This window comes from Penicillium pulvis (assembly GCF_028828015.1).
Source record: "Penicillium pulvis strain IBT 33274 chromosome Unknown contig_12_segment0_segment0, whole genome shotgun sequence".
NCBI classification, from domain to species: Eukaryota; Fungi; Ascomycota; class Eurotiomycetes; order Eurotiales; family Aspergillaceae; genus Penicillium; species Penicillium pulvis.
Genome location: NW_026643072.1, coordinates 855,543 through 882,129, shown reverse-complemented (window position 1 = coordinate 882,129; position 26,587 = coordinate 855,543). Strand labels below are relative to the sequence as shown.

The 26,587-nt window shown below is 48.6% G+C and overlaps 10 protein-coding genes across 10 annotated transcripts; 6 read left to right on the top strand and 4 right to left on the bottom strand.

Moving 5' to 3' along the window:
• Window positions 1-167: 167 nt before the first annotated feature.
• Window positions 168-548, bottom strand: N7503_001553 (uncharacterized protein; the record flags this gene model as incomplete). Its single annotated transcript, XM_057061100.1, has 1 exon — window positions 168-548. The coding sequence occupies one exon, from the start codon at window positions 546-548 to the stop codon at window positions 168-170; it is 381 nt and encodes a 126-aa protein (XP_056925062.1).
• A 1,555-nt stretch (window positions 549-2,103) lies between these two features.
• Window positions 2,104-3,211, top strand: N7503_001552 (phosphatase PAP2 family protein; the record flags this gene model as incomplete). The annotated part of the gene is made up of 3 exons (XM_057061099.1): window positions 2,104-2,137; window positions 2,205-2,431; window positions 2,492-3,211. The coding sequence occupies 3 exons, from the start codon at window positions 2,104-2,106 to the stop codon at window positions 3,209-3,211; spliced, it is 981 nt and encodes a 326-aa protein (XP_056925061.1).
• Window positions 3,212-6,145: 2,934 nt separating this feature from the next.
• N7503_001551 (citrin) lies at window positions 6,146-8,400 on the top strand (the record flags this gene model as incomplete). The annotated part of the gene is made up of 4 exons (XM_057061098.1): window positions 6,146-6,322; window positions 6,386-7,567; window positions 7,634-7,796; window positions 7,850-8,400. The coding sequence occupies 4 exons, from the start codon at window positions 6,146-6,148 to the stop codon at window positions 8,398-8,400; spliced, it is 2,073 nt and encodes a 690-aa protein (XP_056925060.1).
• A 775-nt stretch (window positions 8,401-9,175) lies between these two features.
• Window positions 9,176-9,875, bottom strand: N7503_001550 (DUF5321 domain-containing protein; the record flags this gene model as incomplete). Its single annotated transcript, XM_057061097.1, has 2 exons — window positions 9,176-9,369; window positions 9,434-9,875. 2 exons carry the CDS (start codon window positions 9,873-9,875, stop codon window positions 9,176-9,178), a joined length of 636 nt encoding a protein of 211 aa, XP_056925059.1.
• A 248-nt stretch (window positions 9,876-10,123) lies between these two features.
• On the top strand, window positions 10,124-16,399 carry N7503_001549 (Peptidase C50 separase; the record flags this gene model as incomplete). Its single annotated transcript, XM_057061096.1, has 2 exons — window positions 10,124-14,768; window positions 14,826-16,399. 2 exons carry the CDS (start codon window positions 10,124-10,126, stop codon window positions 16,397-16,399), a joined length of 6,219 nt encoding a protein of 2,072 aa, XP_056925058.1.
• A 467-nt stretch (window positions 16,400-16,866) lies between these two features.
• N7503_001548 (uncharacterized protein) lies at window positions 16,867-17,312 on the top strand (the record flags this gene model as incomplete). The annotated part of the gene is made up of 2 exons (XM_057061095.1): window positions 16,867-17,122; window positions 17,212-17,312. The coding sequence occupies 2 exons, from the start codon at window positions 16,867-16,869 to the stop codon at window positions 17,310-17,312; spliced, it is 357 nt and encodes a 118-aa protein (XP_056925057.1).
• On the top strand, window positions 17,272-17,948 carry N7503_001547 (S-formylglutathione hydrolase; the record flags this gene model as incomplete). Its single annotated transcript, XM_057061094.1, has 3 exons — window positions 17,272-17,433; window positions 17,486-17,680; window positions 17,763-17,948. The coding sequence occupies 3 exons, from the start codon at window positions 17,272-17,274 to the stop codon at window positions 17,946-17,948; spliced, it is 543 nt and encodes a 180-aa protein (XP_056925056.1).
• Window positions 17,949-18,700: 752 nt separating this feature from the next.
• On the bottom strand, window positions 18,701-22,103 carry N7503_001546 (Ran GTPase-binding protein LOS1; the record flags this gene model as incomplete). The annotated part of the gene is made up of 5 exons (XM_057061093.1): window positions 18,701-18,727; window positions 18,788-19,242; window positions 19,293-20,318; window positions 20,373-21,942; window positions 22,092-22,103. The coding sequence occupies 5 exons, from the start codon at window positions 22,101-22,103 to the stop codon at window positions 18,701-18,703; spliced, it is 3,090 nt and encodes a 1,029-aa protein (XP_056925055.1).
• A 1,248-nt stretch (window positions 22,104-23,351) lies between these two features.
• On the top strand, window positions 23,352-24,812 carry N7503_001545 (ankyrin repeat domain-containing protein; the record flags this gene model as incomplete). The annotated part of the gene is made up of 1 exon (XM_057061092.1): window positions 23,352-24,812. One exon carries the CDS (start codon window positions 23,352-23,354, stop codon window positions 24,810-24,812), a length of 1,461 nt encoding a protein of 486 aa, XP_056925054.1.
• Window positions 24,813-25,028: 216 nt separating this feature from the next.
• N7503_001544 (cation diffusion facilitator family transporter) lies at window positions 25,029-26,568 on the bottom strand (the record flags this gene model as incomplete). The annotated part of the gene is made up of 2 exons (XM_057061091.1): window positions 25,731-26,568; window positions 25,029-25,663 (listed from the first exon to the last, which is right to left on the bottom strand). Exons 1-2 carry the CDS (start codon window positions 26,455-26,457, stop codon window positions 25,029-25,031), a joined length of 1,362 nt encoding a protein of 453 aa, XP_056925053.1. The 5' UTR covers window positions 26,458-26,568.
• Window positions 26,569-26,587: the final 19 nt, after the last annotated feature.

The following is a 26,587-nucleotide window of genomic DNA, read 5'->3' as shown; positions in this document are numbered from 1 at the left end:
GATTGCCTAGAGTATTGTGTGTCAAAATTATAACAAGCCCGAGTGCACAGAGACTAGAGGTCTTTATCATCATGGGGCAGATAGCAATGACAACATGACAGGCTCCTAGTACAGCGCTTTAGCTCGCCGGGCTGGCTATGTCTTGAATTCAAAATTTCAGGGCAAAATCACTCGCGGACAGCCCATCGTCGTTCCTCTCGAGAGATCTTCGTATGTTTGCCGTAGTATTCATCTGGGTTTTCAATAGGTGTCACACAGTAGACTGTGGGTGCAACCTTAAATTGAATGCGTTTCTCGGGGGCTCCTGATTGTGCCGACTGTTGCTTCTTGAGAATGCTCTTCGACGAGCATGAGTTTGTGTAGCCATATGCCGGCACCTGGAGGGTCGAGAATCTCTGGGTTGTCGGACTCGCGGTAGCCACTGGCGAGAGAGGAGTTCGAGGAATGGGACCAGGGGACTTGAGCGACAATGACGGTCGGGGAGCAGTCTGCGCAGCAGAGATATTCAATCCCAACTTAGGTCGGGCGGCAGCACGAGCAGCGTACATTGTGACAGAGAGATCTTGAAGTTGAAAAATATGCAGATGATGATATATGGTAATGTTTTTGCAGAGGGTAGCTTTGATCAACAAAGGCACCCAAAGAGAAAGTGGTGGAGAAAAAAGTGATTATTTTGGACGTAGAGTCAACCAAGATACAATGTATAAAAAAAGAAGAGTTCGTTTGGACCAGCCAAAACGAAGCGCTTAACGAAAATAGAAGCAGAGAAAATAGAAAATCTCAAACACGGGGATGCAAGAAAAAGAACAACTTCAGTGGGGGGAAGTGGGCGGCTATATAAGTATAGCTTTGGGGAGTTGAGGAGTTCGGGCCAAGGGGCCACTTAGTGCCACTTGGGGCCAATCGCGAATCCTTCTGTAAGCGCCTATGCCATGCACCCTGACGCACTATCACTCTCCCCATCACACATTAGTCCCAACCTTGTAGGGGTTCCGTGTCTATCACCCAGCCAACCAGAATACCCTATCCAGTTGGTATCTTGTGGAACTTTACCACCAAGTGTGACAGGCTGTGATAACCCAGCATAATATGCAGCCAAGACCATCCGTCGCGAGTCCTGAAGCTTATAAGAAGAATTGCCGTTTCTACGGAGGCACTATTCCACTAAAAAGGACCAACCGTACACCATTCTCTCCCGTGCTGTGTGTGACTGAGGAATTGGCCCGTGTTTTCTGCAGCATGGTCACTATCTCCACACTATCACTTCTTCAACCTAATGATTGGATTTAAGTGGATGGGACGCAGACTTTATCCCTGCGGCCCTAAAACTGTTAATGAAGTGAGCATGCACGATATCGCACTACAGAAGGAAAATCATATTTTAGTCTCGATTGGTCTTGAAGACAATCATATGCCACCATACTATCTCGGTCCTAGTAAAATATCTCAATACCAACCATCCTTCTGCTTTTGGAGTGGAATAGAAATGATTCTTCTCAATGGGTAGAATAGATCAGAGGTTGTTCTAGCCAGAAGGTATGTTCCAGACTCCCGCATCCACCTCATGCCCTGACACCGCTCTACCCCGCCATCAATTGAAACTATTATATCTTCGGCAATAGCTGATTCATAACAAACCACTCATTCAGCTTCGGAAGCTAAATTAAAGCTTTCAAATTGAAAGCAAATGTTCGAAGGATCTCAAGAGGCCAAATCCCCTGTTCTCGATACGAGTCAACTGGTGGATATGGACTCATAATGTCTCGATAAATGAGAAATCTTCAGCTTGGGGACTAATGCTATCCAAGAATATATGCAAACCTTGGAATATACTTAGGCCCCAATATTGGGTGTGTCCACTTTCAGGGCATTCACTCCAGCCACTATCATCACCGGCTAGGTTGGGATTGCGTGGTCAAGGAATAAGGACCCATCTTGGACCCGCACACCCGGCCCAGCCGGATTGCGATTATGAAGCTCTTTCGATTTCAGTTCTTGCCAGATTTTCTTCTGTGGTTCGGCGACACTCTCCGTATGCTTTGATTGGATATATCACTTTGCATTTGCAGGCGTTTACTACTCGGTCTTTATATATACGGTACCATGGGCGCTCTCAAAAACATAGTGGAGCCTGGGGGTCAGTGAAGGAGCACCATCTGTGCACAGGCACGATACTGTTAAATAAATACTGAATTGTTTTGCAGCAATTGTTGCCCTCTTTACCCTCGGGACCTGGATCAATCGGAAGAAGAAATCACTTGATGGTTACGGCGAAACTCGCTCATTGCTGCGAGTGGACAATCCGGAAGAAAGAGACATTAGCAGCCATGCCGAAGCTCGCAACGCTAGAAATCGGGAATATATCCATTCTCGAGTATTGGAGCGGTTTCCGTTTCTTCTAGAGATCTGGTACTGGCTACTTATCTACTGGGTATGCGACGATTCCGATGTGCTGCCTCATTGAGACCTCGATTCTAAGATTCGGGAATAGATATACCAAGGCTGCAGAGCTATCTCTGCCCGACTCATTTCTGGGAATGAAGCAATCTTCCAGAATGCCGAGCGACATGCGATCCAAATCCTGACACTCGAAAACCGTCTTTCTATCGACGTTGAACTCTCCGTTCAACAATTCGTTTTGAATCGGTGTCCGTGGATGATGGATATCTTGGCCGACATCTATTACTCCCACATCGTACTTGGGGTCGCTTTCTTTGTCTACTGTTATACATACCTCCCTCGCGGTCGCTACCAGATTATTCGACGAACACTGGCCCTAGAGAACGTCATCGCATTCGCTATTTTATCGCTGTGGCGATGCAAACCGCCGCGTCTCCTCCCTGACGAGTTTGGGTTTGTTGATGTGCTTCATCGAGGCAACTCAGGTTCAGCATGGACACAGAATAAATTTCAGCTGACCATTGCCGCGATGCCCTCTTTACATTTTGGCAACTCCGTCCTCATCGCATTCTGTTTGGTGATATATAGTCCGCATCTCTTTCTTCGCTGCGTGGCGGTCCTCTGGCCTGTGATGATGGGAGTGACCGTTGTTGCGACTGCCAATCATTTTATTCTCGATGCTGTGGTGGGGGTTACTGTCATCATCCTAGCATTTTGTTTCAATGGGGCAATGTTGATTCTCTTGCCAGTGGAAAGAGGATTGCTGAGGTTGCTTCGACTGGAGAAGCCCCAGGGCGAGCAAACGAGCTAGAGTGGCAGGTACATCCCACGGGGCTGTAAGTTAGGTAAGTACATACGGTCAGCCACGCATTTCAAGTGTCAACCCCACCCATGAATCATAGTATTATTAATACTGTCTAGACCTCGGGAGCTCTAGGGCTCTATTGTATGCAGTACCCATAGAGCCTAAAGTGATCTGCCATTGGCGACCGTGCGCCGAGAACCAGAGACACCCCAATAGGCAGGTTTAAGCGTCCAGAACTTTTCCCTATATTCCTTCGTTTGGCTTGATGTTAGAGTAATGTAGTTGTAAATCCTGTTCCTCTTTCAGTTCCCCTTGTTAAATAACTTTGTAGCGGATTTTCTTCCCCTTTTCTTAGCCCTTCCTTCTCGAGTCAGTGCTCCCCTTTGCCGCGTTTTTCTCACCGAGTAGAACTGAGCGTGCAACTGAGCGCGCAACTAAGCGCCTTGTGTAAGCTATATCAATGAAACGGTGTAAGCTATATCAATGAAACGTAACACAGTAGCCTCATCACGTGTGAACTTCCTCTTCAAAGGACCCTCATCACGAAAGATCTAGCATCATGAAGATAGCCATTCATTCTGGCAGCATTTAATTGCGCCATAACGGAGTCTACTATTTGGTCACCCTAATTAGCATTACCATTTTATGTTACATGCTTTTAGAAACATATCGTCTACTAGTTCCAAGACCTCATTATTACGGCCCCCGTTACATATTACAAGCCCTATCATTACATACCCACATAAACAGAGCTCGGCTGTTCTGTGCTCTGAACTTCAGCATGTTTCTTCCCCTCTAACACTCACTGCCCGCCCTCTTCACTCCATGGATAGCAACAATGACCGATGACCCACAATTTCATCGCTTTGATCAGCTTCCTACCTAATTGAGACTGGTCGTTTGGCGTGAATGCCTTCCACACCGCTTGGTAGAACTAGACTATGCGTGGGACGAAGGCGCATATTTATTAATCCCTCCGACGCCATGCAAATCAAGAAAAACAACTAAAATTAATCGGAGACCACCAATCATCAGCTGGGTATGTCGCAAATCCCGCTCGATCGCCTTTGAAGCTAGTCACTGCCTTAATGTGGACACGGAGCCGCGTGCGAAATGGCTCTCTGACCTTCGGCTTAAGAAGCTACGGATCGATCCCTCACGAGATTCAATCCACTTGAATTGGACCCCTTGCTATGAGCCTCAATATCAACAGAGCGGGAGTGCACTTGATTGCCTTGCATCGAATACGGTTTCGATTTAGGGGAGGGGCTCTTTCATGTTCGATTATGATGATAATGCTTCTGACGGAGAGGCCCTAATAGAAGATAGGATTGGGGCCTTGCAACAACTGAAAAATGGGGCTGTTGTGATGCGTATTGTTGTTGTGCATACAACCTTTGAGTAAGCCATGAAGACAGGGTTATTTGGACTTCTTGGTGATGCACCTATTCAGCTTGTCGATATATCTGACGAAATATATCCCGCCATAATGTTCAGGTTTTGCCCCAATTGGTGCAACAACAAAGCCGAACCCGTTTCAGACTCGCGACCTGGAGTTCCTAGTGTTAAAGAAGACTTCAGGGATTTCTTGAGGTCTTTGCACTAGCTACTAAAGCATGTATCAAATCCGATCCCAATTTAGTGGCGGCACTTACATGGTGAAATTGTCAACGATATTGGAGTCCTTGACTTGTAAATTCTTTTGCATGTTGAGTAATAACTGAATTTCTGTTCATAGACGCCCTCTGGCTTGTCATTATTGATCTTCAAACTAAGAGGGAAGGAGAATCGGACGAACATTGAAAGCCAGTAGTCAAAATGATTACACAATTTAAATGCTCTTCTCTGACCTCTTAATACCCTGCGCCGACACTAGCTATAGGAACCCAGCTTACGGGACTGAACAAAAGGCATCTAGGAGAGGAAATACACTATGTAAAGGCACATATGGAGAACATCGAAAAGGAAGCTGAACCCTTCAAAGTCAATTCCTGGAAGCCGGTGAGGAGAGCTGCGGAGAAGCTGTGATCACGCGGAGTTAAGCCGAGATTGGACGGAACTGCGGAGAAGGGAAGTGGACCAATCACAATTTACATCTCCAACTTTTGTGCGCCTTTTTCTTTTACTCCAGTTTTGACTCCGCACACGGCACCCGATTTGCTTTGCCCTTACACCGGGCCCCGGTTTCACCCCTGCCTTTCGGGATGTCGGGATGGCTGATCCCCGGTGATCACCTGGGGATACTAGTTTTTTTCTTTCCGATGCACATCACGCTGACTGCATTATCTGTTCCGTCGATTACTCTGTTCCGTCAAATTTACCATTGGCTATATTGGGAGACTTCTCGACCATGGTTCATGGTGGCAAAATCCGTCAAAACCCACGAAAATAAAAAGGAACCTTAACAGCTATGTGGATTTCAATCACAGCTCTTTTACGATGCATTCGAAAAGCACAACAAGTATAAATGATTTCATGGGGTCTAACAGGGATTTCGGCTCCAAGTCCGGTTGCGGGTAAATCGCGTAATGCGCATACATAAGGAATCTTGAAATTAACCTTGAAAAACATATAAATACCCGTGATTTGGGGTTTGGCGGTGAAAAACTCCTCGCGTGGCCAAAATATACAAAGGAACAGGTACCGTTCGAACAGTGGAAATCCAATCAATTTAAACGGAAAATAAAAAATCTAGATTTAGATCTTTCCATCTCGAGAGATAAGTCAGAGAAAAGTGGAATAATTGTCATTCTCGGGGAAACATTGTAATTATTATCGCCCCGTCACTAGCTCATTCCTCTTTTGACTCAAACCTCTCCCTTCTCCACTCTCAATCATCCCCCCCCTTCAACCTCCTTCTTCCCCAGTGTTGTGCGGTGGATTTTCGCATTCGGGACATTCTGTACCTGTTCATACCTGGTTGTTCTACTCTGTACCACAATGAGTAGTGTTAAGGAAACCGTCAAGGAGAGATTGGTGGGCAGCACAGAGGAACCTCAGCTGTCGCACCAAGCCCGATCCAATTTCCTTCGTCATGCACAGAAGGACGAAAATGGGGAGCCATACATGACCGAGGACGACTTCATCAATGCTGTTGCCCCCAAACAGGAGGACTATGTAAGACACGTTCCCTTGAAAGTCCGAGAAAAGATGTAACTAATTCAGCCTCCACAATGACAGCACAAGATCAAGCGCGAACAGTATGGCATCCTGTTCCAGGTGGCAGACCGACGCAGACACGGCAAGCTCTCCCTGTCCGACTGGGCTACTTTCGAGAACCTCCTTACCAAGCCCGACGCCGAATACGAAATCGCCTTCCGCCTGTTCGATCTCGATGGATCCGGCAGTGTCAAGTTTGACACTGTCCAGGGTCTTTACAACTTGAACAAGACCGCCGATAGCATTCCTTTTGATTGGAACTCCGAGTGGGCTTCGCTTTACACTGGCCGCACCAAGACGCGCCATGACATGACCTACCCCCAATTCTCCCAGATGTTGCGCGGACTGCAGGGCGAGCGCATCCGCCAAGCTTTCCACATCTTCGACAAGGACGGAGATGGCTACATTGAGCCCGAGGACTTCCAGCGCATCATCCTCGAGACTTCGAAGCACAAGTTGTCCGACCATGTGCTTGAACACCTGCCCTCACTCTGCAACATCTCGGCCGGCACCAAGATCTCCTACGCTACCGTCCGTGCCTTCCAAAACATCATGCGTGAGATGGATATCATCGATGTCGTTGTCCGGGAGGCCACAAAGAAGAGCGCCGACGGCAAAATCACTCGCGCCGACTTCCTTAACGAGGCCGCTCGGGTCACCCGTTTCTCCCTGTTCACCCCCATGGAGGCCGATATTCTGTTCCATTTCGCCGGCTTAGATGCTCCGTCTGGACGCCTTGCCCAGAAGGACTTTGCCAAGGTCATTGATGCCTCATGGCGTCTCCCCATGGCTGTTGCGGGCCAAGCTGTGGGAGTTGCAGTTGAGAAGACCTCATCCTTCCTCCACAGCATGCTTGAATCGGCACACCACTTTGCTCTTGGTAGCATTGCTGGTGCGTTTGGCGCTTTCATGGTGTACCCTATCGACTTGGTCAAGACCCGTCTGCAGAACCAGCGATCCACTCGTCCCGGTGAGCGTTTGTACAACAACTCTATTGACTGCGCCAGGAAGGTTATTCGCAACGAGGGTTTCACCGGTCTGTACTCTGGTGTCATTCCGCAACTGATTGGTGTGGCGCCGGAGAAGGCCATCAAGCTCACAGTCAACGATCTGGTCCGAGGTGCTCTCACCGACAAGGATACCAGTAAGATTTGGACCCCCTATGAGGTTCTGGCCGGTGGTACTGCTGGTGCTTGTCAAGTGGTAAGTTGGAGCGTTGTGGTGATGACGTTATGAAAGTAGAATGTACTAAATTTTTTACTTTGTTAGGTTTTCACAAACCCCTTGGAGATTGTCAAGATTCGTCTGCAGGTGCAGGGTGAGGTTGCTAAGAACGTCGAGGGCGCTCCTCGCCGTTCGGCTCTGTGGATTGTGAAGAATTTGGGTCTCGTGGGCCTGTACAAGGGAGCCAGCGCTTGTCTCCTTCGTGATGGTAAGAAACAACATCTCTTGACTATCTGTGATAAGGATCTAACGCGGCATTAGTCCCATTCTCGGCCATTTACTTCCCTACATATGCACACCTGAAGACCGAGATGTTCGGCGAGACCGCCACCAACAAACTCGGTGTGCTCCAGCTTCTGACTGCCGGTGCCATTGCTGGTATGCCCGCTGCTTACCTGACCACCCCCTGCGATGTGATCAAGACCCGTCTGCAGGTGGAAGCCCGCAAGGGCGAGACTAAGTACACCAGCCTGCGCCACTGCGCCACAACTGTGTGGAAGGAGGAGGGACTGAAGGCCTTCTTCAAGGGTGGCCCTGCCCGTATCATGCGTTCATCGCCGCAATTCGGTTTCACTCTCGCCGCTTATGAAGTTCTGCAGAAGAGCTTCCCCCTGCCAGGCTCTCATGAGGATGAGACCCCCACCGGCAAGGTGGAGCCGGGTGTTGGCTTGACTGGTGCTACAGCTCCTCTCCCCTACCTCCGTTCAAGGAACGCTCTGAAGCTCATCCTTGACTTGGAACCCAACATTGGCCGCGTGCAGGTCCCTCACCCTGAGAATTGGCCCAAGATCCTCCAGGGTTCCAAGCAGTAATTTCTCTTTGGTTTCATATAGCGACGACTTTCATTTGGCCCTTGCCATCTTGACTTTTTTTGTGCTCCATTTAGCATCGGATTTTGACCACTTTCTTCTTTTTTCTCCTTTCGGGTTCCACTGCCAGACCCTTTCTCCATCTTGCTGCCAAAAGTGAGCTAGGGTTAACCTGGCTTTTTCAAAGCCTCTGCACGATTTATCTTTCATTTTGTTGGATGGCTGATGTGCATTGTACCACCAGCACATAGATTTTGAAAAGATGTGGGAACTATATAGAAGGGGTTGTTGTTGTCGCATCGTCCCTTGCGGATCGTCATACCCTGCAGGGTGCGTTTTGCTCTTTCTACGCCAACCCATCATGTACGGTACTATTTTTACTGTGGTTGTCTTTGAGCACTGTATAGTACCTAGATCTAGAGCAGATAAATTGCATTTTCTGTTTACAGATGAAGAACAGGATGTTTAATCTCATGAGTCTCCTCAAAATCGCTAACCCGAAACGAATATTTATACTGTACATGCAAACAAAGTAAAGCTCTCGCCCAGCATAATTGACCTGGGATCAGACTCCCCGTACAGGAATACTTTAGGAAGCGTATTATAATACATTTGTTCTTAGCAGCCTTCGCCAATAGGCTTTAAAGAACGGATGCGGATGAGGTTTTTAGGTATTTGAACTACCGTTGAGGGTCTTTTCTCATGAATGCAATAGCTAGACAAGACCCTCACTAGCTCTGTTTTCTTGTGTAGACCTCCAATCGCGGCGAATAAACATTTAGAAAAAGTTCAACTTCCGCTTGGGCGGCGTCTTCGTTGACTGTTCATCTGCACTTGGGGTAGCAGGTACTGGTGATTCTTTGGCTTCCGGGTTTTGTGTCACCTCCAGTTTGGTCTCGCTGCTTTCATTCTTCGTATCCTTGTTCTTTCTCTGCTGCCACAGTGTGTCTTCTTGCTCAATTTCTCTCAAGACTAGAGGGGAAGATCCAAATCAGTTACCAGAAAAACGGCTTGAGTTCAAAAAATCATGACACACCTTCTTCCCACTCTCGCTCCTGCGCGTTGTCTCCTGTCCCTAATAGCTTTTCCACGTCGACCTTCTCCCCATTCTTGATCCGTTCGATGACCTCCTTCAGCAGTTCAATCTTCGCATCCGTGGTGCGGGTGTATGTCGCATAGCTGTTCTTCAAGGACAGCATACGGATAGCTTGTGATCCGATCAGAGTAAACATAACGATGTAAAATGTGGCTGGGTTCCATTCCTTGGTTTTCTTTGTTCCGCGCGATTTGCGATCTCGAATAAATCTGGGTATCATCGACGTCCATACTGAGGCGTCTGCGATCTTCGGGAGACGGTCGGAAGTAGCGTATGACCGGGAATTAGACGCCGCATACCGGCTAGGGACTTTGGATGTGATCGGTTTGGAACATATTTGCCGACTCAGCCCTGAGGGCTTCAACCTGAGTGCCATCGCCATTGTCGTGACTGTTGAATTGCCGTGAGATCGCAATAAAACTCGCCCGCACTGGAACCCGCATCGACAAGAAGTGAGGTTGCTGCCTGAGGCTAAAAGGTTATCAGACCCAATCAGGTATAGCGTACAATGTTGCTACGACAACACACGCTCAATTGGGAGTCTTTTGGGCTTTGATGATATCGGCCTTTAAAGCCTCAATTTACCCCATTAGATGACCGCAGGCCAGCTGCTCGCCTAATATATCCGACATGGCGGTCACTGTTCTACCTACCAGCTCCATGTCCGACTCCGTCAAGCTGGCCGTCCGGTCAACAACAACATGTTCCGATACCACAGTGTTGTCCCTCCAAACCCTCCTCCGCGCATCGTCGAACCCATCCGAGAAGCCCGTGAGGCGCACAACAAAATCAGTCAAGGAGCCCATCAGGCCAACAAGTCGAGCAAAGACATCTAGGACCACCAAGACAGCCTGCGCGAACGACGCGTTGCAAGCAATTGTCGATCAAGATGCGCCCCTACTATCTCCCCAAGAGAAGCTCGTGCTCGCCACGGAGGTGTTCAATACAACATTGAAGACTCTCACGGACGCGTTGAAAGCCCCTACTACGAAACGTTCAACCTCTTCCGAGAAAGCCTCCACCAAGTCGACAGCAAGGTCCAATCCCACCGGGGTTGATGCGGGGGTGATTTCCGCGGCAGAGTGCGCTAGACTCGCCTTGTCGACATTAAGAGCTCTCAAAAATGAGCAGGGTACCAAAGACTTCCCGAACATGCAGCTTGAGCAAGGAGTATGCGTATTGGCGGGAAAACTGATATCGCTGGGACTGAATGACATGGCATGCAGGGAATTGAGGTCCCTGAAAGGCAGAATCCAGCACCATCTGGACCTGCAGAAGACGGGGAAGAAGGCGACCGGCTCCAATGATGTGGTGGATGACGAATCGGCGAAGGAGCGCATGTCTGACCTTCTGACTTTTTCGAACCTCTCAAATGCACAAGCTCTTTACGGTCTACTTGTTCCCTTCCAGGCAAATACGATGCGGCTCTTTGCCTCGGAACGCAAGGCTTCGACGGTCCAAAAGCTATACCCACTACTACAACTCGCCGAACCTAGCAGCCCGGCCCAGATTATCATTGCTGCTGTAAAGTCCAAAAGCTTATCGAACGACAAAGCCGCTCTTCAACTTCAGTTACTATCCAATACTGTGCTGTCTTTGTCTTCCGGAAAGGCCTCCGGCGATGAGTCGCCAAGAAGTAAAGATGCTCTGAAGCCAATTACAGCCTTGGGTCTCCAACTACTGTCCCTGGAAATTCGAAGCCTGGGGTGGAAATTAGCGGGCCACGTATGTGATGAGAGCAAAGAGGTCTTTGACCCTCTTCTTCGCTACCTTGGAGGATTCTCTCACCGCAGCAAAGGAATCGAGAAGGCTGAGTTTGGTGCAGTCTTCAAAGCGATCACTCGAATTCAATCATCGACCGCCGAGATCAAGAAACAACCACAAGGAACCAAGGATATCAATTCAACTGCCAAAATTATGACCCTTCTCGGCCAGCTTGCACTGGATGCTGGGTGCATTGAAGAATCCTTAAAGCTTTTCGGCAAAGCCATTACACCACTCTCAAACTCACAAAGCCTTTCCTTAGCCACTGTTCAATGTAAAATTGCTGCAGTCTCCTTTCAACGCTTGAAAGGATCTGGAAGGTTTTTGGATGAAGCATTGAAATCCGTATCAGACGCCACCAATGCGCTAGGGTTACAACTCCGAGGCAGTGCGACTGATTTGGATGAACTACTTGTTGAGGCAGCTCGGCTCAAGAAGCTTGCTCTTTCTTGGTTTGGTGAGTCAATCGCGAAGTCATCCGATGGTGATGAGCAAAAGAACGAAATTGCTTTTCAAATTCGGGAATACCTGCAAGCGTTCCTCAGGTTTCTCAGACGTTACATTGGACGACCTCCTGCAGAGGACAGCGATGAGAAAGAGCACGAAATGTTCAAGACTCGCATCTCTATGTCTAAAAGCATCGTTCTCGCCGCCGTCGATTCGGCTGTTGCTGTCGGGAAATTATCGATCATGTCGCAAAGACCACCATGGGATGACATGCTCCCCATTCTAGTGGACTGCCATCGCCTACTTACTTGTGTCGAAAGCCCTGGTGATACCAGCTCGGATGCTTCAAATATTGGTGCAGGACTAGTGAAAGTCTCCAATCTTTTCTGGTCTCGTTACATCAAGGAAAAGGAAGCTGGTCAAGGTTACCGCGAGTTACTCGCTCTTCTAAAGCAATCGACTCAAATAACCTCCACCTGCTCGCCATCTCTCCGCACCACTGCTTTTACTGCCTTGAAATTCGAAAGAATGGCACATCTTTACTTGGATGCTAATATGCTCGTGGATTCCGAGAAGTCATTTCGGCAATCAATCGCTGAGTATATTGATTCAGGTACTCTACAGCAAATAACTGACAGTGGAATGGGGGCTCACCCTATCTCAGGCGGCCAGAATTCCCAGAGTCCTGCTTTTATGCTGGGCCGGGTTCTCTCTACATTCCTGAAGGTGAATTTACGGCGAAAAGGGTCCAAGTCTTCCGACATTTATGATGATGTTGAGCTGGGATCTGAACAACGAGGCATGCTTCTTGAATGGCAAATGAGCCTTCTTGCTGAGCTGCATGCATACTCTTCGAGCGAAGAGGAGTTCCGGTCCACTTTCACCTCGGTGGTATCTGACCTCATTGATATCTACTCGACAGACCTTCATCCCATTCGCCATGGCCGAGTGGTTCTTTCTGCTCTTCGATACTTACTAGAGCATCCTGGCTGTTTGGATCCCACTCTTTCCGAAAGAATCATGGAGGAAGGCACAAAAGCTTTCACAGACGGAATTGGAGTTGGAGAAGACACTGATTTGGCACCTTTTATCCAACATATCACGAACTCTTTAAGAATTATGATTGGCTTCCATCACGGCCAAATGGATGCGAATGGCTTGGAAAACACCCTTGCATCATGGACCTCAATGATTCGACAATGTGCAGATGAAAGCTCTTTGCTTCTCTGCGTCAATGATATCGATTACTGGGTTCTTCAATTGAAGGCCTTGGTTGATTACACGGAAATCCACGGCCTTTGGAAATCCCAGCTTTCGGCCCTGGAGCTGATACTTCGAGTGGCTGAGCTTCAGAAGTCAACTGACCTTTCGGATGCAATCGCCATCCTTTCGCGCTTGGTGCTACAGCATTGTCGACTTGGGCATTGTCAGAAAGCAGGTGACCTTCTCTCACGCGGTGAACAGTATCTCACTCGACACAAGATCTCTTCCCTAGCGACCATTTCGTTCAAATTGGCACGGGTTGAATATCTTCTCGAGACAGGAGAGGCAGACAAAGCCGCCTCGGTTCTTTCTGCCACAAAATTACTGTATGAAAAAAGCCAGGACTCAGACGAGATGAGCAATTTATCTGTTTCATCGAAAATATCATGGGAGAGACTTATTGCGGATGCCACATTTATTCAATCCCGCCTGTCGACTGCTCAGGGTTCAATGACCAATGCTCTTTTCTTTGCCAAGCTGTCTGTGAGGCTCAACTGTCGGATTTGGGCTAAGGTTGAGAAATTAGCTCAACGAAAACAAGACAAGTCTTTGGTCACAGGAGGAAGCTCTGATGTTGACGCGGTCGCTGACGGCGTGGCAAAGCTTGACTTATCCCAAAACGGACCTTCTTCGGAGGTTTCAGCGAGCTATACCCAAGGTGCGCCATTCTGGCCACACCTCGGCTCACATCATACCTCCTTGTTGAACCTCGCAACATTGTCGGCCCACCATGGCTTGTTCCAGGACGCCATCTACTACGGACAGCAGGCATTGAAGATTGACAAAACGCTTGACGCAAACGTTCGTCTTGTGGCTGCACAAACTCAGCTTGGTTGCTACTGGACTCTCGGCGGTCATGTGGACGAAGGACAAGAACTCCTCGTCGCAGCATCAGAATCGGCAAAGCAGATCCAGGCTAGTATGGAGACTGTCTCGCTGCACATGGCTCTTGCTTCTCTTTACAAAGTGCAGGGGCAATACGACAAGGCATTCCATCTGCTACAGGAGGCTGATAAGGCCATAACAGCTATTATTTCCTCCGACGCAATCAGCATCTCAGAGGCCCCGAATGTTGCACTTCTTGAAGAGAAGATGGAGAAGTTGAAGGTACGAAGCAGTCGTCGAACACCGTCAACGACTACTGCTACCACCGCTCCCACCGTTGGCCGTCGTACTCGTGCAACTAGTTCTGCTACAGCAAGCACTGCTAAGAAGGTCTCAACGCCCAAAATCCCCCAAGTTGACGTCCAATCAAAGTCTCTCTTGAGGCTGAAGAGTGATATTCTTCGCCAACAGGCCGACTGCTTGCGAGCACTTCGAGATTACGAGCGTTCTGCAAGCACTCTCATGGAAGCTCGTCAGTTTGCTACGGCACGAGAAAGTAAAGTCTCTCTCCAGATTGGCGAAAGTGAACATTTGTTGGCCGAGGCCATTCGTCAGTTTGCAAGTCACGCTGTATACTGTGTTTTACCTGAGTCTACAATCTCACTGCCTTCCCTCAAGACACCAAGCAAATCAGCAGACGAACCAAATGTTCAAATGACAAAACCCACTACCAAGCGAGCAAGGGCACCTGCCAAGGGAACTCGGGCTAAAGCTCAAAAAGCTAGTGAAGATTTCTCCATCATGCTCACCAAAGCAAATGATTGTCTTACTGGGGTTTTCACTGATGTTACTGTACTTGGTTCCACCTTGGAGAGCCATGCAGCCTCTCGATTGATGAGTCGCATTTCTATGCTTTCGCATGCCACTACCCCAGGGAGTCCTGCAATCTGGGCGCAATCCCCGGCGACCATGAATGGTAAGTTCTTATGCGCGATTCGTGAACCCTACTAAATACTGACAATATTTTTCTTAGAAATTGGACGAGTTGGTGCATTCGCTCGCGAGCGTATGGCTATTAACTTTGATCGACAATTGTCAGACTTTGCTGATCCACTCATGTGGCCTACTTCTGCATCCTCAGCTGCCGGAATGGAAGCAAAAATCTGCTCAAGTTTCACTGAGCTTTATGTTGATATTCTACCCGAAAACTGGAATGTTCTTTCTTTATCTCTAAGTGCTGACGGGACCGAGTTTGTGGTCTCCCGGCTGCAGAAGAATCGTTCTCCTTTCCTGCTTCGTTTACCTCTCCGGAGAGGAAACGTCGATGACGATGAAGAAGAGCAATTCACTTTTGAAGATGGAAAAGAAGAGATGCAGGAAGTTATCAAGCTGGCCAACGAGAGTGCACATGCTGCCAAGGCTCAGATTGACAAGAAAATGAAGAAAGAATGGTGGAAGACTCGGGAAACCCTGGATCGTCGACTAGAAAGCCTGCTTCAAAACATCGAAAACCTTTGGTTTGGAGGCTTCCGTGGCGTCTTTTCACCGCTTGCACGAGATGCCACCGCGCTCTCTCGCTTTGCCAGTGCCTTCCAAGGAATCCTGGACAAGCATCTCCCCTCTCGCCAAAAAGGTAACAAGGCTTCTTCGCCTCGCCTTACTCTTCATCAAAATGTTCTGGAAATGTTCATTGGGCTTCGAGACCTCGAACAGTCGGAGGAGCCTGAGGATACATTGATGGATCTTCTCTACTTTGTGGTAGATATCTTGCAATTCCAGGGCGAACGTAATGCTTATGATGAAATTGACTTCGACATGATGGTTGTTGATACTCTCGATGCCATGCGAGGTTATCACGAAGCCGCGCGGGAAGAGCTTGCGTCAACCCCACCAAGCCATACGGTGCTCGTGCTAGATAAGGCTCTGCACTTGTTTCCATGGGAGTCCCTACCGTGTCTTCAAGGATACCCTGTCTGCCGAGTTTCATCACTGGAGTGTCTTCGTGAGCGGGTGCTTCAATTCGGTGAAAATCGATCTGGTGCGGTCGTGGATCGTACATCGGGCGCTTACCTTCTTAACCCTACAGGCGACCTACGTACAACCCAAACAACCTTTGAAGGGGATCTTTCGGGGCTGAAGTCTTGGACCGGGGTGGTCAATCGTGAACCATCAGAGGATGAATTCCGTGACTGCATAGAGTCCAAGGATCTTTTCTTGTACTTTGGCCATGGCAGTGGTGCCCAGTACATTCGCGGACGTACGATCAAGCGACTATCCAAATGCGCCGTTGCATTCCTCATGGGTTGCAGCAGTGGTACACTCACCGAGGCGGGCGAATATGAACCATATGGTACACCTATGAACTACCTTCATGCAGGCAGTCCTGCACTCGTGGCTACCCTGTGGGATGTCACTGATAGGGACATTGATCGATTCGCATCGTCCACTTTCGATTCATGGGGCTTGTTTGAGAGAGGGAAGCCCGACACTCAGCAGAGTGATGTTGGTTTGGACACTGCAATTGCAGGAGCACGGGGGTCATGTGTATTGAAATACCTGAACGGGGCAGCACCCGTGGTGTATGGAGTTCCAGTGTTTTTGGGATGATAGGATGGTGGGTTAGGAGATCATTTGATAATGAGTCCTTAGTATATGTATATTATTTTGTTTCTTTCCCCCTTTTATCTGTAGATATGGGTTCTCCACTGTGGGCAGCATTTGGATTCGTTTCAATCTTTTTTACTTTACAGGTGCTTATCTGGACCTTTTTCCCTATTCCATGCATAGCCGGTTGCTGCTTTAACATGGATATCCACTGAAAAGAGCTATGCCAGAAACTTTCCAAGCTTCAAATTGATGCTCTATATGCAATTTCGAGGTCAGCAAAATTGATTCTAATGGCAATAGAGTATAGCAAAAGTACAAAACAAGAAACAAAAGCGGCATGATTCATTCCCTAACCGGGAGAAGAACCAGGTGGAGCTTCCCCTCATGCGGGACCAAAGACCCCGCGCAAACGTCAACTTATATTTCTTCCCGCGAACTTCCCGGTTTCCAATTCTTCAAACTTCATAATGTCCGTCACCACCAAAGCTACCATCGCCTCTTTCGGCGGCAAGCTGCTTAAGCTCAGCCACAATGCCACTACCACTCGCTGCGAGATGTCCTTCAACCTCTACTTGCCTCCGCAAGCTCAGACCCAGAAGGTCCCCGTGTTGATCTATCTATCCGGTCTAACCTGCACGGCGGACAACTGCTCCGAGAAGGGTTTCTTCCAGCACGGTGCTAGCAAGAAGGGAATTGCCGTGCTTTACCCTGATACCAGCCCTCGTAAGTTCTTACTCAACCATAGTCCTCCGAAAAAATTTATATACATAAGATATAAAGGAGAAAATTGTATTAATTCCTGTGATCTATAGGCGGTCTTAACATTGAAGGCGAGAACGACGCTTACGACTTCGGCTCTGGTGCTGGCTTCTATGTTGATGCTACAAAGGCCCCCCTACGACCAGGGCTATAACATGTACAGCTATGTCACCGAGGAGCTGCCCAAGACCGTTTTTGCTGCTTTCCCACAGCTAGACTCCAACCGCGTCAGCATTACTGGTCACAGCATGGGTGGACACGGTGCTCTCACTTTGGTATGTCTTTCACTTTCTCTTCTCTGGTTCGGCCATTTGCTAACTTGCACAGTTCCTCCGCAATCCTGGCAAGTATAAGTCCGTTTCGGCATTCGCTCCTATTACCAACCCGATCAACTGCCCCTGGGGCCAGAAGGCTTTCAAGGGTTACTTCGGTGATGACCAGCAGGCGAAGTGGAAGGAGCATGATGCTACTGAGCTGATTAAGAAGTGGTCTGGTGGTCCTCTTGATATCTTGATTGATGTGGTAAGTTCATCGCCTTCACTTGCTTTGGTCACTATTGCTGTATACATGCTTCGATTCAATGTCTAATTCGCTTCAACCCTAGGGCACTGGCGACAACTTTTTCAAGCAGGGTCAACTCCTCCCCGAGAACTTTGAAGCCGCCGCTAAGGAAGCCGGTCTGAGTGGATTGAACGTCCGCTACCAGCCCGACTATGACCACTCGTACTACACGATGGCATCCTTTGCCGATGATCACATTGACCATGCGGCGAAGTATCTTCTTGCATAGTGTGTTTTTCCTTGTTTCTTATATCTCTGTATAGATGGGCTATGAAGTAAAGTATAGCGTGGAAACGGATTCTGATTCGGGTGATTTTTTGCTCAAGTGAACGACAGGCCGCAGTGAGGTCCGCTCTTTGAAACGATTGGATGCTCGGAGTGGGATACCTAATATTGGACTTGAAGGTTGGCCTAAAAGAATGAATGTCTATTACGTCTCAATTGTATACTTTTCCTAGACTTGCTCTCGTTTAGGTGTAATTCCTAGATCTACATGGATTCAGGCTTATAAGAGAACCAGTGTATTCATTGTCTACCTCTGTTGACCAGAATACCAAGCCTACTAACTCAACTTCAAGTAGATATGAAATCCTTCTCACTTTCCTTTAAAGAAATGATGGAGAGTAACAGATGTTCCAAGTGAGATGAGAGAACGCCCACGACGCGCAGCGAATGCAGGATGAAAAGGTAACAATCACTATGTACTCGAGCATGAACGCTTTTTTTCTCTCGCTTCCTGGGATTTATTCAATCTATGTTTGTTTAAGATTGAATGGCGTGTAATGCATGATAGGGTGTCCTTGAAGGGGCGAGGCAGGGAGGAATGGAAAATGGATATAGATGACATGTTCGACTGGGCGACAGAAATCACATCAATAGTCGGGACAAGGACTGACATCACCTCGTCTCCGTCAAAAGGGAAATATGGCATGGGGGAATCTAAAAAGCAGAATCAACATGAAAGGGTCGTAGAAGAGATTCTCATGCGCTCAATCGCTGGATGAATGACTATATGCAAAGTCAGTATGCGTGATCATACATGTTAGCAAATGGAAAGGATTCACTTACCGGGAAGAAATGCCGGAATCCCTTGGCGTCCGGCTGGCTCAGTGCCGTCAAAAACTCTTCAATGAGATCCCCTCCCATGCCCATGCCCGGCAGTTCTTGGTTCCGTAGATAATCCAGATACTCCCCACCTGTCTTCAGGTAGATCGTGCGCTGGAGTCCGCCTGCCTCGGCAAGGACCTGCTTGGCCTGGGCATCTTTAGAGTTGAAGGAGGGAGTCATTGGGAGCGCCCAGCATAAGGGTGAGAATCGCGAGATCATGAACCCACCAAATCCAGGCAATGTGGTCTGGTTCGGCGTGGTTCCATTGGTGGCGCCTGGGGCGATGTCTGGTCCTCCCCAGGAGCTGCCCATTTTGTGTAGAACGGAAAATGCCATTTTGGCAGTGGTAAAGTCTTCGATGTCCTTGGCAAAGTGCTCGATCGTGGTGATGACGGTTTCGAACATAGGTTGGTTTCCTTCTCGGGTCAGTATTTTGGGCACATTCAACTCTATAGGAATAACTTACTCTCGCTAATGATGACAGCACCGAGATCATTGTTGAAAACGGCGAGTAGGAAGTTCAGATATTCACGCTTGAGTTCGGCAAGCTGGATTTCGTCATCGGTACCAGTCGTGGGATCCGCGATGCCAGAGAATACTCGCTGCAAGAACGGAGTCAAGAGGGTGTCTAAGATGCTGAAAATTTCGCCCTTGAACCCGAAGATGACCTGGTCGAGAAGACGCAGGAACAAAGCCATCTCGTCTCGTGATGATGTCTGAGTTAAAAGCCCATCAATCCAACGCGGCAATTGAGGGAGAATACGAGCCCCCAGAACGCCAATAAGACGTGAAAAGGCGAATCTAGCGGCAGTGCGAATATTGAAAGAATTCTTGAGAGACTCGAGGGAAACTAGAGTCGCTTCTGCCACCTGGCAGAAAGCTTCTGAAACCTCCGGCGCCGGCAGGTTGGAAGGGGTGCTTGTACCGGGCATCCAGTCTGAGAATCCACGGGCAAGAGTTCCCAGAGCCATAATGTCATGATGAATCTGCAGCAAGGCTCGCTCATCATTTGACTTGGCTGCTTCAAGGTTTCGCTCCATGTCTGCAAAGATAGGGTTTAGCACCGACTGAGCGTAAACGACTTGTTGATCAGCCGGCACTCCATGAGTAGAGCAAATGATACCAACGGCCTCAAAGAGATACAGTTGGCTGGTGAAAACTGCGTCTGCGGAACCTTCATGGTCCTCAGAAGACATCTCATCGCCGTCATCTCCCTCGGATGGAAGCTCAGCTTGAATGACCAACAGATCACCAAGTGCCTCCACCATGGTTTGAGCCACATTGCCAATAAAGGTTCGGAGCTGCTTCACAAGACGCTGGAAAAGGTACCACGACCGAGTCTTCACCCTTCGGACTGGGTGGTGGACGAGCTGAAGGAAACTTTCCAAAACACCAGGGATGAGGTGTGTGTGGTGTTGGAAAAAGGCGCTATAACGCACGCAAATTTCCATGTACTGAAGTTGCGTGGCAGGGTGGGTGAACGACCGAATGTCTATTGTAAATTAGCTTGTATTTTCGGGATCGGGCTATAGTGAGAAGAGCCTACCGGATTCCACCATTCGGAGCATCATCTCAATGAGACGAACTGCAGCAGGGCCGGCGGGTTGGTTCTTCTGGTAGATTCCACCACGAGTGACGGCCAGATCACCAAACAAGAACATCTCATGCAAAGCCAAATCCAGGTCACGCCAGTCAATTTGGCCTCCGGATACTCGCAGGTTCTCAAATGTTGTACCCACAAGCTCTGAGATGGCGTCGATGAATAACTGTTCGTCCGCAGAAGCTACAATTTGCTGTAGAACACCGAGTCTCTTGCGCAATTCCTGGAACTCAGCCTCGTCTGTCTGCTCGTCTTCATCTCCCCAGTTGGAAGTCTCATCGTAACGCATCTTCGCAATGATTGCCTTCAAAACTGGGAGGAGGATAGCTTTGTTGCGTTCTTCATAGCTTGGGTTTGATTTAGAAACTTTGCGGAAGTAGGTGAGTAGGTCGTTGACGCAGGGAATCACGGTCGAGCAGACCTCGTCGTACTCATCCGAAAAGTAGCGCAAAACGTGCGGCAAGAAGACCTGCAAAAGCTCGTCCGCCTTATCCTTCACTGGGCCAGTATCAGTTTCCAAAACCCGCACGATGTCCATAACGGTGATGTTAACAAGCTTGGCAATTGTTTCCGCCAAATCGGTGTCATATTTGGAGGTGAATCGATTTTCCCGTAAGGGTGGACTGTTGGAGAGCTGAGTGACAATCGAGTTTAGATTCAGGAAGACAATCATTTCAATTTTATCGGCGGGCTTCATCTTTTTGCCGATGATCTCTGTGAAGACATCCACAGCTGCATCACGAACTCGCTGTTCACCCTCTCGCAACTCTTGCTTCTCGGCCCGTCCAAGCTGCTGGAAAAGAAGATCAAGCATCGGCTGGTTCACCACCAGACCAATGTCAATCCAGCTGACCCAGCTGCCAACCGCCTTCAAGCAAGCCTCCACCACTGTATCGTCTCCGTCGCGCCATTCTGAAAGAATCTCCTGCCAGGAGTTCGCAATTCTCTGCATATCCCGCTCGCGAATCAAATCCTTCAGTGAATTGGCCTTGTCCTGCTCTCCACGAGACCGAGAAACCAGCACATCACCAATCTCCTCGTGAATTGAGTTCACCACCCGCAGATAGAAAATTATTCCTAGCGGGTTGTCCCGGGTCGTGCTAGCGGAAGATTTGTATGTAAGGTTCAGAAGATCTTCGATACAAGATTCCCAGCCATTTCCGTATAGAGCGGAAAAGAGGTAGGTTACGGTCTGCGCAATTTTGTTCTGGATGTACGGTGCGTCGGGGGTGGCGGTCCCGTCAGGCCCATAAACCTGCCGCAAGTAGGCCAACAAGCTGTTCCGCACAACGCCCAGGGATGGGAAATCAATTAAGCCAGCCTGCGCCGCACTGTTGACGACTTCCAAGCTCACATGTCGCACAACTTCGGGCTGTTGTGGGGTTTCGGTGAAGAGGCCAAGGCAGACCTGCCATCCGGAGGGATCGGAGCGCAGCTGGTTGATGTAGTCGAAAGCTTGTGCTTTGAGAGTTTGGTCGGAGGCCGGGTTCCAGGCGATCTGAATAGCATTCGCTACCTGAGAGAGGGAAGTTGTCAATGCTTCATGTTGATCTGGTGACCCCTCGTGGAGGGGCTGACTTGGGGCAGTGGGGGAGGGGTTGTGGTATTTTTTTTTTAGGTGACCCCCTTGGGCTCGAAGGACCCAGTATGGGGCATCAGACTAACCTGTTCAGCCATCTTCGACCAGCCAAACTCCCTTTCAGACGTGGAAAGGGGAGTGACACGAAGGGGGTTGATGTGTGTTGGGTTCAAAATTGTTTTCGGTGGAGGAGCACTTCCATGGTAAGGTAATCAGATTCCCGTGCCTGGCTCCGCCCTCGCTAACTGCTAACTGACCGACTTGACTGAAAGAAAAGGTGATCAACTTTTGAAAGAACAATTTTGGTATTTGCCTGTTGGGTTTCTTGCAGCTAAATACCACCCTGTAGCCTAAACACGAAATTTAGTCATAACTCTTTGGTGCGAAACCTTGTCACTGAAGCATTATGTCATCCCCCCATCTGGGCACTTGAGCACGAGGATTGAAGATTTTACGGGTTTTTTATAATTATGTTAAAGCCACGAGCTATAATACTGTTTATAGCAGTCCTTTGAGATTCGTATTTGCCGAAGTTCTTATTTTTCCGGGCGTAATTTTGTGACGAAATTGGCATTCAAGTGCACCGATTCTTGCACATTAGAGCTAACTGTTTACATACTAAGTATGACATTAGAATCAGTTATTTGATTCCAAATGAATCACTTAGCGTCATTATAGGCCGAATCCATGTAACCTCCCTTCAATTTCTCCGCTTCGTTAAAGACTTGTCATTCCTGGCATGATGTAAATGGCCAAATTACATCCCAATGCTAGTTGACGAGAAATTGGGCGCCGAATAATGGTTATCTGGGAGTTTTTGGCGCCCCTATTACCAACATTTGAGTCATCATTGAGCCACGTGATATTATTAACCTACTTTTCCGGTCTACTCAGCGAGTACTCAGGGAGCATTCAGGTGACAGTATCCTAGTGTAGTGAGGAGCCCCCCTATTACTTGATTATACGGTCTGGACCGAATATGAATCTTCAGACCTGGTAATTGTGATGCCTGTTTTCTAGTACGTTGGCGTACTAGGCACGGCCGCAAGGGTAGTATATCTAGCTCGCAGACAGTTTTGAATAGTCTTGGAAACTTAGTTGGGCCTCCAAAAATTCCCCTGTGCACAGTATGCGATCTTATTATTTATCAGCCCCGGGGGTATGTAGCGTACATGTCGTTGTGCAATATTGAGCTATGTCATTCACAATCATAAGTAGTGGAAGTATAAAAGATATCGCTGTGTAAAACTCTTCATACTTCCCCTATCTTCCATTCCATACAACCAAGGATTTTTTCTTTGACATCAATATTCTATCATCAAAACTTTCTCATCACGAAGGAAGCTATGGCATTAACTGATCTACCTCGGGAAGTTATTCTCTGTATTGCAGACCACCTCAAGCGGAAGACTGACATCTGGGCTTTCACTCGAGTAAGCCGGGTTCATTATCATTGCCTTTTGAACTATTTTATCTCTCGTTTCCGACATTCTCTACTGGACGTCGCCCTCGAAAATGTCTGGGAGGACTTGCTTCGAAAAGTCCTCCGGACGTCTATCGATATCAATCATCAAAGCGAAGATGATTTTGAAACACCCCTCTCCCGTGCTACATACAAGAATCAGAGGAGTATTGTAGAAATATTGCTAGAAAGGGAAGACATCAATATCCACTGTAAGGGAGGCCTCTACTTGGGCGAGAGAACTCCACTGCAGTATGCTACTGAGACGAACAGAGAAGAAATCATGAGGATGTTGCTTGGTCATGCCAAGATGGACATCAGGCATGCTTCCGATGCTCTCTGGATTGCTGTCAACAACCGAAACTTGCGCCCTATGGAAGTTCTACTGGATTTTGAAGTTGATCCAAACAGAACAGTAGGTGGACGGTCTTTGTTGGAAACCACAGTTCGATCTCGCTTGTATGGTATGCGAAAGCTGCTAATTCAAGACGAGCGTGTCAACCTTAACTGTGCGCTCCGGACTGGTGAAGGAGATGAGCCTATCGTTTTGGCTATGATGAAGATGCGCTCTTCAAATTATTTAGATCAACTCACTGATCTGTTCAAGCAACGAGCCCGTATCTCTTTTGAGTCTTCAGACCATCAAGGCAACACGGCTCTGCATCTCATGACCAGCCAAGGACATCTTCAGTGGTGCGAGTATCTATTGCAAAGGTATCCCGAAATGCCATTCAAAGCAGACAAACATGGTAAGCTCCCAGTCTTTGAGGCTGTGTCTCGCCAAAGAGTGGACATCTGCAAACTTTTCTTGAAGCACTGTGCTATAAGCTTCCAAACACCAGATGCCGAAGGAAAGCTTCTAGTTTTCGAAATATTTCGAGCGGGGAACTTGGTATTGTTCAAGGCAGTTCTCGATTGTCTCGGCAAGGAGCTTCTTCGGCTCAGAGAACACAACGGCCGTACCCTTCTTGCCGAAGTGGCTGTATCTGGAGACCATGCACTTGTCACAGACTTAATAAGCCTCGGTGCTGATCCCAATAAAAATGACAAGGAAGGCTATACTCCATTGATGCTGGCGGTCAGTCGGAACCATGTCCAGGTCGTCGAGGCATTGCTGGGTATCGATGGAATTGATACCGACCAAGTAGATGAGAAGGGCTGGACAGCGTATGTTTGGGCAAAATTCCCTCCTCCGAGGTGCAAGAGACTTCTACCGCGATACAAGGCCATGGAAGACATGCTTGTTGCCAAAGGCGCAAGCAAAGGCCGACTGGATAATCTGAAAAGGGTGCGGTGGCCTAGGAAGATGTGGTATCCAGGATTCGAGCGCAGGAGTCTGATTTAGAACCCTAGAGTTCTCACATAGGTGCTTTTACTGAGAATGGAAATTTGCTTTCTTAACTTATATGATTTTCCATCTTCAATGGTCAGGGCTATACACAGTACAGATCTCTATCAAACCTGTCATGTCCGGGGGTATAACAGCCGCGCTAACTACCACTTACAGTGGAAACCGACCTTAAAAGTCTGTTTTCTAAGCTTTTAATATATCAGCCATCACTTAGCGCCTCTTGTGGGAGGTGTGATCCTCATGAGCATGAGACCCGGATGTGATACCACTGGAGGCATGGTCATGGTCATGATCAAGCTCGGGGTTTGCCCCAGAATCCTGGGAGACAAATTCCTCGGAGAACGTAAGCTCCTGCTCCTCCACAGGGATGAAACGAACTTTGACCCGTTTCACCCCACGAACGCCTGAGCCGATCGTTTGGCGGACAGCTTCTTCCACCACTCGGGAGCGAGTGATGGCCCAGGCCCCAGGCACGGCAAGTTCAATATCCATCAAGTAGTTTTGTCCAGACTTCATACCCTGGACATCGCGGATAATCACCTGCTCTCCGTCTTCAATCTCCTTTAGTGCCTTCGAAGCAGCGGTTTGCACGGATGTCTTGATTTCGTCGTCAACCGTGGTATCAGCCAGCTCCAACAGAGCGGTAATAGTGTTTCCCCAGCCGGCCTTAATAACCATCAAGGAAATTAAAAGACCACCAACCGGATCCAGCCAGGTGGCGTCTTGGAAAACGTAACTTCCACCAATGGTGGCCAGGGCAACAATACTGGTGAGAGAATCAATTCGGTGGTGGACGGCGTTGGACGCAAGCACGGACGACTTGCGTTCCTCGGCTACTTTCATGGCTAGTGCGACATTAGTCAATATATGTGGCTTTTTATACCCCGCAAAACAGGCTGTACTTGTACTTACTTGCACGGTAAAGCCATTCCTTGACCACAATTGACCCGCCAGCTATCCAGGCTGCATGAATACTGGGGCCCATTACATCAATACCATGACTGTGTGAATGTCCGTGTCCATGTCCAAATATTCCAATATGGGCGAGAGTTTCTGCCATTTCGGGGTAGCAGTGGGCTAGCAGGACCTGTCCTGCATTGAGACCCATGAACACACCACCGCATAGTAACAGCCCGCTCACGCCCAGGGCGCCGATGCTCTCCACCTTTCCATAACCATGGGGAAATTGTTCGCTCGGGGGTTTGAGGGACCATGCGACCGTCCCCAGGGTCAAGAAATCGGAGACCAAGTCGGTGAGGGCGTGGTAGGCGTCGGCGATCAGAGCTTGGGAGTGAAAGACGTAGCCTCCAATAAATTTGCTAATGGCCATTGCCAGGTTGGCGACCAGGCCAATCCGGGTAATGCGCACACCGGCGTCATTTTTGTTCGTAGAAGTCAGATATACATTGTCGTGATGGTGGTGGTGGTGGCCGTGGCCGTGGCCGGCGTGGCTTCTGGTTTGCGTCATGGGGAGTGATGTTACAGAAGACCGTCGAACATAGGAGGGAACAGATTTCAAAGAGATGAGGAGGGAAGGCAAGGAGGTAAGTACCCGACGCTGATCCGAGCCACGGGTGAGCTTGATTCGAGAGTGGAGGGAAGGACGAAGCCTGCAACGCAGGGGCTGTGTCAGCGGCATCGTTTTAGCTCGAGGCACGCGAGCACGGGCAATCGGGACAGAGTGTTCTCTTCTGGGTCTCAAGGTCCATAGCCCACCGAGAAATTCTAAATCTATAGTCGTTGAGAGGTGGTTGTAAAGAGAAAAAGAT